The 12928-nt window shown below is 50.5% G+C and overlaps 1 protein-coding gene across 3 annotated transcripts in view; it reads right to left on the bottom strand.

Annotated features, from left to right (window-relative positions):
- The window catches only part of LOC137422018 (proprotein convertase subtilisin/kexin type 6-like), a 288832-nt gene that overhangs the window by 32672 nt on the left and 243232 nt on the right, over positions 1–12928 (bottom strand). For 2 of the 3 annotated variants that reach the window (XM_068108687.2, XM_068108688.2), the window contains exon 21: positions 12409–12508. The exons of the other annotated variant lie outside the window; for it this stretch is intronic. In XM_068108687.2, the coding sequence (XP_067964788.1) occupies positions 12409–12508 (100 nt within the window). The remainder of the gene's footprint in view (positions 1–12408; positions 12509–12928) is intronic. 3 annotated transcript variants of the gene reach the window in all.

Here is a 12928-nt window from a genome sequence, read left to right as displayed (position 1 = left end):
ACTCAAGGTTCCCATTTTCACATTGCTCAATGTTCCCATTTTTACATCACTCAATGTTCCCATTTTTACATCACTCAAGCTCCCCATTTTTACATCGCTCAATGTTCACATTTTTACATCACTCAATGTTCCCATTTTTACATCACTCAAGCTCCCCATTTTTACATCACTCAATGTTCGCATTTTTACATCGCTCAATGTTCCCATTTTTACATCACTCAATGTTCCCATTTTTACATCACTCAATGTTCCAATTTTTACATCACTCAAGGTTCCCATTTTCACATCGCTCAATGTTCCCATTTTTACATCACTCAAGGTTCCCATTTTTACATCACTCTCCAGGTTCCCATTATTACATCGCTCAACGTTCCCATTTTTACATCACTCAAGCTCCCCATTTTTACATCACTCAATGTTCCCATTTTTACATCACTCAATGTTCCCATTTTTACATCGCTCAATGTTCCCATTTTTACATCACTCAATGTTCCCATTTTTACATCACTCAAGCTCCCCATTTTTACATCACTCAATGTTCCCATTTTTACATCACTCAATGTTCCCATTTTTACATCGCTCAATGTTCCCATTTTTACATCACTCAATGTTCCCATTTTTACATCACTCAATGTTCCCATTTTTACATCACTCAATGTTCCCATTTTTACATCACTCAATGTTCCCATTTTTACATCACTCAATGTTCCCATTTTTACATCACTCAATGTTCCCATTTTTACATCACTCAAGCTCCCCATTTTTACATCACTCAATGTTTCCATTTTTACATCACTCAATGTTCCCATTTTTACATCACTCAATGTTCCCATTTTTACATCACTCAATGTTCCCATTTTTTACATCACTCAAGGTTCCCATTTTTACATCACTCAAGGTTCCCATTTTTACATCACTCAAGGTTCCCATTTTTACATCACTCAAGGTTCCCATTTTTACATCACTCAATGTTCCCATTTTTACATCACTCAATGTTCCCATTTTTACATCACTCATTGTTCCCATTTTTACATCGCTCAAGGTTCCCACACCACCGATTCTGGTATCTTTGTTCACTTACACAGGAAGTGAAATGCGAGTCATGAGAGGCAATTATTGGTTGACATTGTCAATGTTGGTTGATTGGTTGACACAACGATTTGTTTTAGTCTGTCTGCTCTGTCTGGCAGTCAAACAAAATTGCAAAACATTCTAAGCAGGAAACGTACTGTTTTAACGGACCTCATAAAGGACACAAACAACAGGCATGAATAATAATGTAACGTGTTAAATAAGGTGGTATAAAAGATGGTGCATCAACGGTGGTGCACTTCTAAGAATTTTTTTCTACAGCCTTCGAAATCTTTCTTTTATTTCAAGAATATACTTAACACAGGGTGTGTCGAACACAAAGGGTGTGTATAACACAAAGGGTGTGTAGAACACAAATCGCCTTTTTGGCACTTCCAAAAACCTCCAGTTTATCAGTGCTTGGACAAAATATTACGCCATTTTACACCATGTTGACCAAACAAATTTTTATGCCATTTTACACCATCTTGACCAAACAAATTTTTATGCCATTTTACGCCATCTCGACCAAACAAATTTTTACGGCATTTTACACCATCTCGACCAAACAAATTTTTACGCCATTTTACACCATCTCGACCAAACCAATTTTTATGCCATTTTACACCATCTCGACCAAACAAATTTTTATGCCATTTCACACCATCTCGACCAAATAAATTTTTATGCCATTTTACACCATCTCGACCAAACACATTTTTACACCATTTCACACCATCTCGACCAAACAAATTTTTACGCTATTTTACACCATCTCAACCAAACAAATTTTTACACCCATTTTACACCATCTTGACCAAACAAATTTTTACGCCATTTTACACCATCTGGACCAAACAAATTTTTAAGCCATTTTACACCATCTCGACCAAACAAATTTTTACGCCATCTTACACCATCTCGACCAAACAAATTTTTACGCCATTTTACACCATCTCGACCAAACAAATTTGCCACTCGTGTTCTCAGCGTCGAGATTCAGACAAAATCGCAGCTCATCTATATATATATATATAACACAGTTTGTGTGTGTGTGTGTGTGTGTGTGTAATGTTACCGACGATAGACTCCCAAACGGACAGGCTCACGAACTTGATATTTGGCACAGACATGGCCATTGAGCCTGGGAAGAACATGGCCGACCTAAAAAAAAAAATTTCAAAATATTTTTTTACCATATTTTTACCTCAACGCATTTCAGCGAGGAATATTATGCACGGAACCTGACCGGTGGCAGAGCAGCGTGCTGATTCGCTCAGAGCGATCACGTGATGTTCCTTGCCGCCATTAACTCAGTTACGCGTTCGCACGTATTTCAGAGCGAAAAGCGATTGCGTTTTTTCACATTTCAGCGAGGAACATTGCCATTCACACCACATAGGTTTTTTTTCCTTTCATCTTTAGATCCATATTTTTTTTCAGCAAGGAATATTATACACGGAATCTGAATCGGTGGCAGAGCAGCGCGCTGATTCACTCATTCGCGCTCATTGATGACGATCACGATCACATGATGACGTGATCACGAATGATGTTCGTGACGCGATCACGTGATGTTCCTTGCCGCCATAAACTCACAGCAAGTAGCATAGATTTTAGCATGATTAGCATTTAGCATGATTTACCATAGATAGTAGCATGTTTCACATAGATTTTTTTTCAGCGAGGAATATTATGCACGGATTCTGACCGGTGGCAGAGCAGCGCGCTGATTCGCTCAGAGTGATCACGTGATGTTCCATCCCCGCCGCCAGTTGGCTTCACTTTTCACGGAGTATGAGCGTTCTATATATTTTCAATTCAGTGCGCCCGACTCGCTCACGTACTTGATTTGTGGCATAGCCATGGCCATTGGGCCTTCACGGTGTAATTTGTGCGAGGCTTTTGTCCGAATGAGCTTGAGTCGAGAGGGCGAATGTACGGGTTGGGAATGTACGGGTCTCCCTTCCCCCCACCCGGCAACGCCGGTACTGGAGGGCGTCACAGGATCGGTGAGGCTCCAAAAGCCGCTTCGTGCTGTTGCGAAGATTCAGGACGATGTCGCGATTGTTGTGCTGCTCTCCGACCATGAGAACTGCAACGTCATTGTTGACTGGCCCTCCCCTTCCCTCCCCCCTCCCCCTTCCCATCCCCTCCCCCCTCCCCCTCCTCCCCTCCCCCCTCCCACCCCTCTCCCTTCCCTCCCTCTACTCCCCCCTCCCCCTCCCTCCTCTTCTCCCTCACGTTTATACACGGAATGCCGGGTACTCCCCCCCCCCTCCCCTTCCCCCTCCCCTTCCCCCTCCCCTTCCCCCTCCCCCTCCCCCTCCCCCCTCCCCACATTCCCCCCCCTCCCCCTCCCCCCTCCCACCCTCTCCTCTCCCTCCCCCTCCCCCCCTCTCCTCTCCTCCCCCCCTCTCCTCCCCTCCCCCCTCTTCTCCCTCACGTTTATATACGTAATGCCGGGTACTTCCCCCCCCTCTTCTCCCCTCCCCCCCTCTCCTCCCCTCCCCCCTTCTCCTCCCCTCCCCCAGTTCCCCTCCCCTCTTCTCCCCCCTCCCCCTCCCCCTCCCCTCCCCCCTCCCCACCTCCCCCCTCCCACCCCTCTCCTCTCCCATCCCTCCACCTCCCCCCCTCTCCTCCCCTCCCCCCATCCCCCTCCCCCTCCCCCTCCCCCCTCTTCTCCCTCACGTTTATACACGGAATGCCGAGTACTTCCCCCCCCCCCTCTTCTCCCCTCCCCCCCTCTCCTCCCCTCCCCCTCTCCTCCCCTCTACCCCCGTGCCCCTCCCCTCCTCTTCCCCCTCCCCTCCCCTCCCCCGCCCGGCAATGCCGGGTACTTCTGCTAGTCTATATAAAACACAGTTTGTGTGTGTGTGTGTGTGTGTGTGTGTGTGTGTGTGTGTGTGTGTGTGTGTGTGTGTGTGTGTGTGTGTGTGTGTGTGTGTGTGTGTGTGTGTGTGTGTGTGTGTGTAATGTTACCGATAGACTCCTAAACGGAGAGGCTCACGTGCTTGATATTTGGCATAGACATGGCCATTGAGCCTGGGAAGAACATGGCCGACCTAAAAAAAAAAATTTCATAATATTTTTTTACCATATTTTTACCTCAGCGCATTTCAGCGAGGAATATTATGCACGGAATCTGAGGCGGTGGCAGAGCAGCGCGCTGATTCGCTCAGAGCGATCACGTGATGTTCCTTGCCGCCATAAACTCACAGTTACACGTTCGCACGTAATTCACACGTTCAAAACAAACGAGATCTGCGAAGCGAGTTGGTCGAGTCGTGCTAACCAAGATGGCTTCACTTTTCACGGAGTATGAGCGTTCTATATATTTTCAATTCAGTGCGCCCGACTCGCTCACGTACTTGATTTGTGGCATAGACATGGCCATTGGCCCTTCACGGTGTAATTTGTGCGAGGCTTTTGTCCGAGTGAGCTTGAGTCGAGAGGGCGAATGTACGGGTTGGGAATGTACGGGTCTCCCTTCCCCCGCCCGGCAACGCTGGTACTGGAGGGCGTCACAGGATCGGTGAGTCTCCAAAAGCCGCTTCGTGCTGTTGCGAAGATGCAGGACGATGTCGCGATTGTTGTGCTGCTCTCCGACCATGAGAACTGCAACGTCATTGTTGACTGGCCCTCCCCTTCCCTCCCCCTTCCCCCCTCCATCCTCCCCTTCCCCTCCCTTCCCCCTCCACCCTACCTCCTCACCTTCTCCCCTCCCCCTCCCTTTTCCCCCTCCCCCTCCCTTTTCCCCCTCCCTCTCCCTTATCCCCCTCCCCCTTCCCCTCCCCCCTACCCCTTCCCCCCTTCCCCCTTCCCCCTCTCCCTCCCCCTCCTTCTCCCCCCTCGCCCTCCCCCCTCCCCCTCCCCATCCCCTCCCCCCACCCTCCCCCCTCCCACCCCTCTCCCCCTCCCATCCCTCCCCCTCCCCCCCGTTCCCCTCCCCCTCCCCCACCGCCCTCCCACCTCTCTCCCCCTCCCATCCCTCCCCCTCCCATCCCATCCCTCCCCCTCCCATCCCTCCCCCTCCCCCCTCTCCTTCCCTCCCCCTCCCCCTCCCCTCTCTTCTCCCCTCCCCCCCCTCTTTTCCCCTTCCCCCCTCTCCTCCCCTCCCCCCCCTCCCCTCCCCTCCCCTTCCCTCTCCCCTCCCCCGCCCGGCAATGCCGGGTACTTCTGCTAGTAGGAAATATAGATGGTTCTTGGAAATGCAAAGCAAGAGTTTAAAGGACTCTTCCCATGTCTTTTTTCTCAAGACTGCATGGGGTAAGGTGTTCTATGAGCTCTCTAGTTGTTGTTGCAAATCTTTTACAAGTAGCTTGTCTTTGTTTTTGTTTTTTTGTATACGTAGTCGAGGCCCCAACCCCGTGAGAGAGCCCTGACTATGTATACGACAGGACGGAACAGACAAAAACAGGACGGAACAGACAAAAACAGGACGGAACAGACAAAAACAGGACGCAAAGCACACATGCATGAAGAAGAAAACTCCAAGGAAGAAAACTTGGATTTGGGTCGGGTGAACGAGGGTAAAAATAATCAAGGTTTTGGATTGGGGACGATATGAGATGGTGGTGAACAGCTGCCTTGAAGACCTGGAGGGAAAAATGAGATTGAAGAGAATGTGGAAGATGATTCCACAGGTGGGGGAAAAAGGAACATATACGTATGAGTGGAGGTGAGCAGGGATCCTGGATTGAGGTAGTTTCACCAGAAGGGTGGAGTTGAGGGAGCAAAGCATGGAAAGAGCAGAGGGTGCAAGTCCAGAAATGAGGTGGTAGAAGGCAGAGAGATCACCGACATGTCTGCGATGGCGAAGTGATAGACGCACAGACTCGGCTTCATCGCCAGAGATTCCAATGATCCTGAAAGCCTTTGTTTCCATGGCGTCAAGCTGAGCAAGATGTGATGCAGGGGAGCCAGCCCAGAAGGGAAAACGGTACTCAGGAAGCTGCAGATGAAGGCCCTGTAGGTGGACAGGTGTGCCAGGTAAGGGCTTTGTACGATGGAGGATACGCCCGGGCCTGGCTTTGGAGGCAAATTTTGAGAGGTGGTTTGCCCAAGAAATATCATGGCTGAAAGTGAAAAACCAGGAGTTTGAATAACTGAACTTCCTCAAGAGAATTGTTAAGAAATTCTAAGTCTTTCACCGTTTGTGGTTTTTTCAAGATATAAAGAGAGGGAAGAGGCTTCAGCTTGTCTGTGTGATGGATGAGGGATGTCACGGCAGATGGTATACAACTACCGAGCTATCCTGATCCCCATCTCCACTGTTTTTAGCTCGGTTGCGCTGTGCTTTTGACATGCGTGTTATGATTTCATGATATGGCAAGGTAGCTTTGCACTCTGTACACATACCTTTGAGCTGAGGTATGTACACTCACCTTTGAGCTGTCTAACCTGGGTTTGAATGATGACCCACCTATAAACTGTCACCCTGGTCTTTGGCATGCAGGGTGTGCGCCTTCCATTGTTTGGCATGCAGGGTGTGCGCCTTCCATTGTTTGGTATGCAGGGTGTGCGCCCTCCATTGTTTGGTCTGCAGGGTGTGCACCCTCCATTGTTTGGTCTGCAGGATGTGTGTCCTCCATTGTTTGGTCTGCAGGGTGTGTGCCCTCCATTGTTTGGTATGCAGGGTGTGTGCCCTCCATTGTTTGGTCTGCAGGATGTGTGTCCTCCATGGTTTGGTCTGCAAGGTGTGTGCCCTCCATTGTTTGGTCTGCAGGGTGTGTGCCCTCCATTGTTTGGTCTGCAGGGTGTGTGCCCTCCATTGTTTGGTCTGCAGGGTGTGTGCCCTCCATTGTTTGGTCTGCAGGGTGTGTGCCCTCCATTGTTTGGTCTGCAGGGTGTGTGCCCTCCATGGTTTGGTCTGCAAGGTGTGTGCCCTCCATTGTTTGGTCTGCAGGGTGTGTGCCCTCCATTGTTTGGTCTGCAGGGTGTGTGCCCTCCATTGTTTGGTCTGCAGGGTGTGTGCCCTCCATTGTTTGGTCCACAGGGTGTGCGCCCTCCATTGTTTGGTATGCAGGGTGTGCGCCCTTCATCAGAAGGATGTTAAGCCGCAGGACCAACGATCACCCACCAGTGGACGTTAAACATCCCATGGTGTCTTTTGCGAAGAGTAAGTTAGTTATCACCAGCACCTTAAATTTTTACCAATTCCTTTTTAAAACTGCAGGTAACAGGTGATCTGGTTTTGTTGGACATCACATGACACCAGGTTACACTGCTTGCTATCACAGAGTGGTAGTTGTGTGGTTGAGAATCTCATGCACTGTAAACAAATCACCTTCACAGGTTCTTTACAAGTCACCAAGTCACATGTGAACGGCCATCTTGAGATACCAAGGGCAATGATGATGATGATGATGATGATGATGTTGTTTTGCCATGTCTGCTCTCATTTATAGTGACAGATGTGACTGAGGAACTTGTCCCAGAGGAAGAATGCGCGAGGAAGGATTGGACCATTTGTGGTTTTGAGCTGCTGACATGTAAATGGGCCTATCCAATGTGCTACAACTTCTGGGAAACATGGGTGGCTTTAACATCCATGGATAACATCTCGGCTCATGGAAGTTCAGGTTCCCTTTTATGTAATCCAATTGAACAAAGATCAAAATCAGCTTCATTTTTACCTCCGCCAGGGAGATGCACTGAGGTTATGTTTTCACCCATGTTTGTTTCTTTGTTTGTGAGCCAGGTATCTCGAAAAGTCATGGACGGATTCGGATGGAACTAGGTGAATGAGTTGGTTTGGCGACAAGAACAAGGTGTTTAGATTTTGGTTCAGGTCCGGATCCAGATCCAGATCCGACCGATCAGTGCGATAGAAAATGTAAACTATTCCAACCAGGTGAAGGTATGCGCTCTACCGAGTGTCGTTCTAGTTACTTGTGGGGCCAATATTACAAGAACAAGAACTGTTCCAAGAACTATAGATACAAAAGTCCATCAAACGCCTACGTTATACCAGTTCTCTCTTCTTCTCTCTTCAATCCCACTCCTCCCTCCAGGTCTTCAAAACATCTGTTCACCACCATCTCTTGTCTTCCCCCATCCAAATCCTTGATCTTTTCTACCCCCGTTAATTCACCCCAGATCCACCTTTTTGAAATACCGACTTGTTTCCTGGAAGTCTTAGCAGTGTCCATGTGTTTTATACTTCTCCACACCCCCCTCCCCTCCCACCCCCTTCCCATGCCTCCTCCCCCCAAGCCCTCTCCCTCCCACAGATCTCCCGATGTCCCTGTTCTCAACTTGTGTGCTTCCCTCTCTCTCCCCATCTTGTCTACCGCTTCCTTTATCATATGTTTTATGTCAGTTTGTTTTTATGTGATTTAATGTTCGCTCTTACACGAGCCTCGATCTTGTATACCAAAAAAAAAGAAAAAAGTTTTTAAATCGAGGAGTTTGTGGAATTAGAAAGGAATTTTTTGTTTCCAACCAGTCATGTATTTGATTTGATTACCATTCTCTTTGCAGAGCGTTGATGCTGGGAAAAAAGTTTATTGGTAAGGATGCTGGGTGGTTTGCCGTTGCCTTCCAGGCTTTGTTTGTCCGTCCTCTATCCTTTTAAATACCAAGCGCCATGCAAGGAAGCACCGAATACCATGTTAAAAGTCTTAAGCCACCGACCTGATCCCTGACGTGGCCGGGGTTTGAACCACCGACCTGATCCCTGACGTGGCCGGGGTTTGAACCACCGACCTGATCCCTGACTTGGGCAGGGTTTGAACCACTGACCTGATCCCTGACGTGGCCGGGGTTTGAACCACCGACCTGATCCCTGACTTGGCCAGTTTTGGACCTTATCCCTGACTTGGCTCGAGTTTGAACCACCGATCTGATCCCTGACTTGGCCGGGGTTTGAACCACCGACCTGATCCCTGCCTTGGCCGGGGTTTGAACCACCGATCTGATCCCTGACTTGGCCGGGGTTTGAACCACCGACCTGATCCCTGACTTGGCCGGGGTTTGAACCACCGACCTCATCCCTGCCTTGGCCGGGGTTTGAACCACCGATCTGATCCCTGACTTGGCCGGGGTTTGAACCACCGACCTGATCCCTGACTTGGCCGGGGTTTGAACCACCGACCTCATCCCTGCCTTGGCCGGGGTTTGAACCACCGATCTGATCCCTGACTTGGCCGGGGTTTGAACCACCGACCTGATCCCTGCCTTGGCCGGGGTTTGAACCACCGACCTGATCCCTGCCTTGGCCGGGGTTTGAACCACCGACCTGATCCCTGACTTGGCCAGTTTTGGACCTTATCCCTGACTTGGCTCGAGTTTGAACCACCGACCTGATCCCTGACTTGGCCGGGGTTTGAACCACCGACCTGATCCCTGCCTTGGCCGGGGTTTGAACCACCGACCTGATCCCTGCCTTGGCCGGGGTTTGAACCACCGATCTGATCCCTGACTTGGCCGGGGTTTGAACCACCGACCTGATCCCTGCCTTGGCCGGGGTTTGAACCACCGATCTGATCCCTGACTTGGCCGGGGTTTGAACCACCGATCTGATCCCTGACTTGGCCGGGGTTTGAACCACCGACCTGATCCCTGCCTTGGCCGGGGTTTGAACCACCGACCTGATCCCTGCCTTGGCCGGGGTTTGAACCACCGATCTGATCCCTGACGTGGCCGGGGTTTGAACCACCGAACTGATCCCTGACTTGGCCAGTTTTGGACCTTATCCCTGACTTGGCTCGAGTTTGAACCACCGATCTGATCCCTGACTTGGCCGGGGTTTGAACCACTGACCTGATCCCTGCCTTGGCCGGGGTTTGAACCACCGACCTGATCCCTGCCTTGGCCGGGGTTTGAACCACCGACCTGATCCCTGCCTTGGCCGGGGTTTGAACCACCAATCTGATCCCTGACTTGGCCGGGGTTTGAACCACCGACCTGATCCCTGACTTGGCCGGGGTTTGAACCACCGACCTCATCCCTGCCTTGGCCGGGGTTTGAACCACCGATCTGATCCCTGACTTGGCCGGGGTTTGAACCACCGACCTGATCCCTGCCTTGGCCGGGGTTTGAACCACCGACCTGATCCCTGCCTTGGCCGGGGTTTGAACCACCGACCTGATCCCTGACTTGGCCAGTTTTGGACCTTATCCCTGACTTGGCTCGAGTTTGAACCACCGACCTGATCCCTGACTTGGCCGGGGTTTGAACCACCGACCTGATCCCTGCCTTGGCCGGGGTTTGAACCACCGACCTGATCCCTGCCTTGGCCGGGGTTTGAACCACCGATCTGATCCCTGACTTGGCCGGGGTTTGAACCACCGACCTGATCCCTGCCTTGGCCGGGGTTTGAACCACCGACCTGATCCCTGCCTTGGCCGGGGTTTGAACCACCGACCTGATCCCTGCCTTGGCCGGGGTTTGAACCACCGATCTGATCCCTGACTTGGCCGGGGTTTGAACCACCGACCTGATCCCTGCCTTGGCCGGGGTTTGAACCACCGATCTGATCCCTGACTTGGCCGGGGTTTGAACCACCGACCTGATCCCTGCCTTGGCCAGGGTTTGAACCACCGATCTGATCCCTGACTTGGCCGGGGTTTGAACCACCGACCTGATCCCTGCCTTGGCCGGGGTTTGAACCACCGATCTGATCCCTGCCTTGGCCGGGGTTTGAACCACCGACATGATCCCTGCCTTGGCCGGGGTTTGAACCACCGACCTGATCCCTGCCTTGGCCGGGGTTTGAACCACCGATCTGATCCCTGACTTGGCCGGGGTTTGAACCACCGACCTGATCCCTGCCTTGGCCGGGGTTTGAACCACCGACCTGATCCCTGCCTTGGCCGGGGTTTGAACCACCGACCTGATCCCTGCCTTGGCCGGGGTTTGAACCACCGATCTGATCCCTGACTTGGCCGGGGTTTGAACCACCGACCTGATCCCTGCCTTGGCCGGGGTTTGAACCACCGATCTGATCCCTGACTTGGCCGGGGTTTGAACCACCGACCTGATCCCTGCCTTGGCCGGGGTTTGAACCACCGATCTGATCCCTGCCTTGGCCGGGGTTTGAACCACCGACCTGATCCCTGACTTGGCCGGGGTTTGAACCACCGACCTGATCCCTGCCTTGGCCGGGGTTTGAACCACCGACATGATCCCTGACTTGGCCGGGGTTTGAACCACCGACATGATCCCTGACTTGGCCGGGGTTTGAACCACCGACCTCACCCCTGACTGGCCGGGGTTTGAACCACCGACCTGATCCCCGACTTGGCCAGGGTTTGAACCACCGACATGATCCCCGACTTGGCCAGGGTTTGAACCACCGACATGATCCCTGACTTGGCCGGGGTTTGAACCACCGACCTCACCCCTGACTGGCCGGGGTTTGAACCACCGATCTGATCCCCGACTTGGCCAGGGTTTGAACCACCGACCTCATCCCTGTCTTGGCCAGGGTTTGAACTACCAACCTTATCCCACACTCACAGCGGATCCTCTAATCATTACGCACTGCTGCTGGTAGTCATATATAGGCCTACTGAAATAATGGAAAATAATAAAGGGTTCGAATTTCTTGGACTACTGTGAGTTTGTCCTTCAAACGCAAAATACACCGTAAGATCTTTTACTCCGTCCACAAACTAATCCTAGCAGATGGTACACCCGGCTTAACGTTCCTCCGACGAACAGTGCACATTTTGATGCATGCAAAGCGCCAATCAGTTTAGACACCTCAAAGGTACTGCAAGTGTGCTCCCTTCGCACGCACCAACGGGTTGTGCTCACTATATTGCTGTAGATTCCAAGCAGGGGCTTTTGGCAGGGCATCAGCACACAATGGCATAGTCTTTCAAAATACATGGTGCGTGCACATTTAAAGGTAGACTATAAAGGTAGACTGCAGACAATGATTGTTCCCTGTCCATCCCTGTATGCAACGATAGTGTATGTTGATTGTTTCCATGTATGAATTTGACCAGTGAAATATTAAACAATTAACACACATACACACACACACACACACACACACACACACACACACACACACACACACACACACACACACACACACACACACACACACACACACCATATATGGAGGCATGTTTTGTGTAATTTACATGCACAACCATTATTGAAAGAAACATGTAGGGATGGTTTCACATGATAATTTCTTGTGACCATCCCTACCGTGTTTACATACATTTTATCACACCACACATTCATCCTTTTACATATAAAAACACGTTTTCATAACTTGTATCCTGATCTCTTTGCTCAAGCGTCAAGCAGTTGTGACTATTCTTGAGCAGTGTATAACTTGTGATGCGCTGTGCAATCAGAGTGCCATATATTAACCTTGTTTTATGGCAGAAGAGACAGGCCTTTGCACCAGATGAATCGCAGGTGAGACAAGAAGCATAACAGAGACGGCACCGGCCTTTCCCGTCAAGGTAACCTGGGGATAGAGCATTAGGGTAGGCAAGGTTGTTCATGGTATTTCTTAATGGAATGAAAGAGGGAGAGGGGTGGGGTTAATTTACTCCCCAATGCAACAACTACTCATTCAACAGTTACAGCTACAACAGCAGGATAGAACGGCACAGGTGGATCTCGTACCTCTGCCAGGGTGAAGTTTACACTTTCTATCCCATCGATAGGCCAGATCTGTATTCAGACCTGAACCAAAATCGAATCGGCTTGTTCTTGTCGCCCAACCAACTCATCCACCAAGTTTTGGCCGAATCCGTCCACAACTTTTTGAGATATCATGACACTAGTCGTTTTTGGCCCCATCACTCAATGGTGCGGGACTCAGCTTTGGCAGCGGGACTGTACTTGTCATCCGGGCGGGATTCTGGTCTCGATTGGACATCGT

This window comes from Myxine glutinosa, chromosome 2 (assembly GCF_964187855.1).
Source record: "Myxine glutinosa chromosome 2, kmMyxGlut1.1, whole genome shotgun sequence".
In the NCBI taxonomy this organism is placed as follows: Eukaryota; Metazoa; Chordata; class Myxini; order Myxiniformes; family Myxinidae; genus Myxine; species Myxine glutinosa.
The sequence above is the reverse complement of the archived record's forward strand: the minus strand, read 5'-3'. Positions and strand labels throughout refer to the sequence as shown.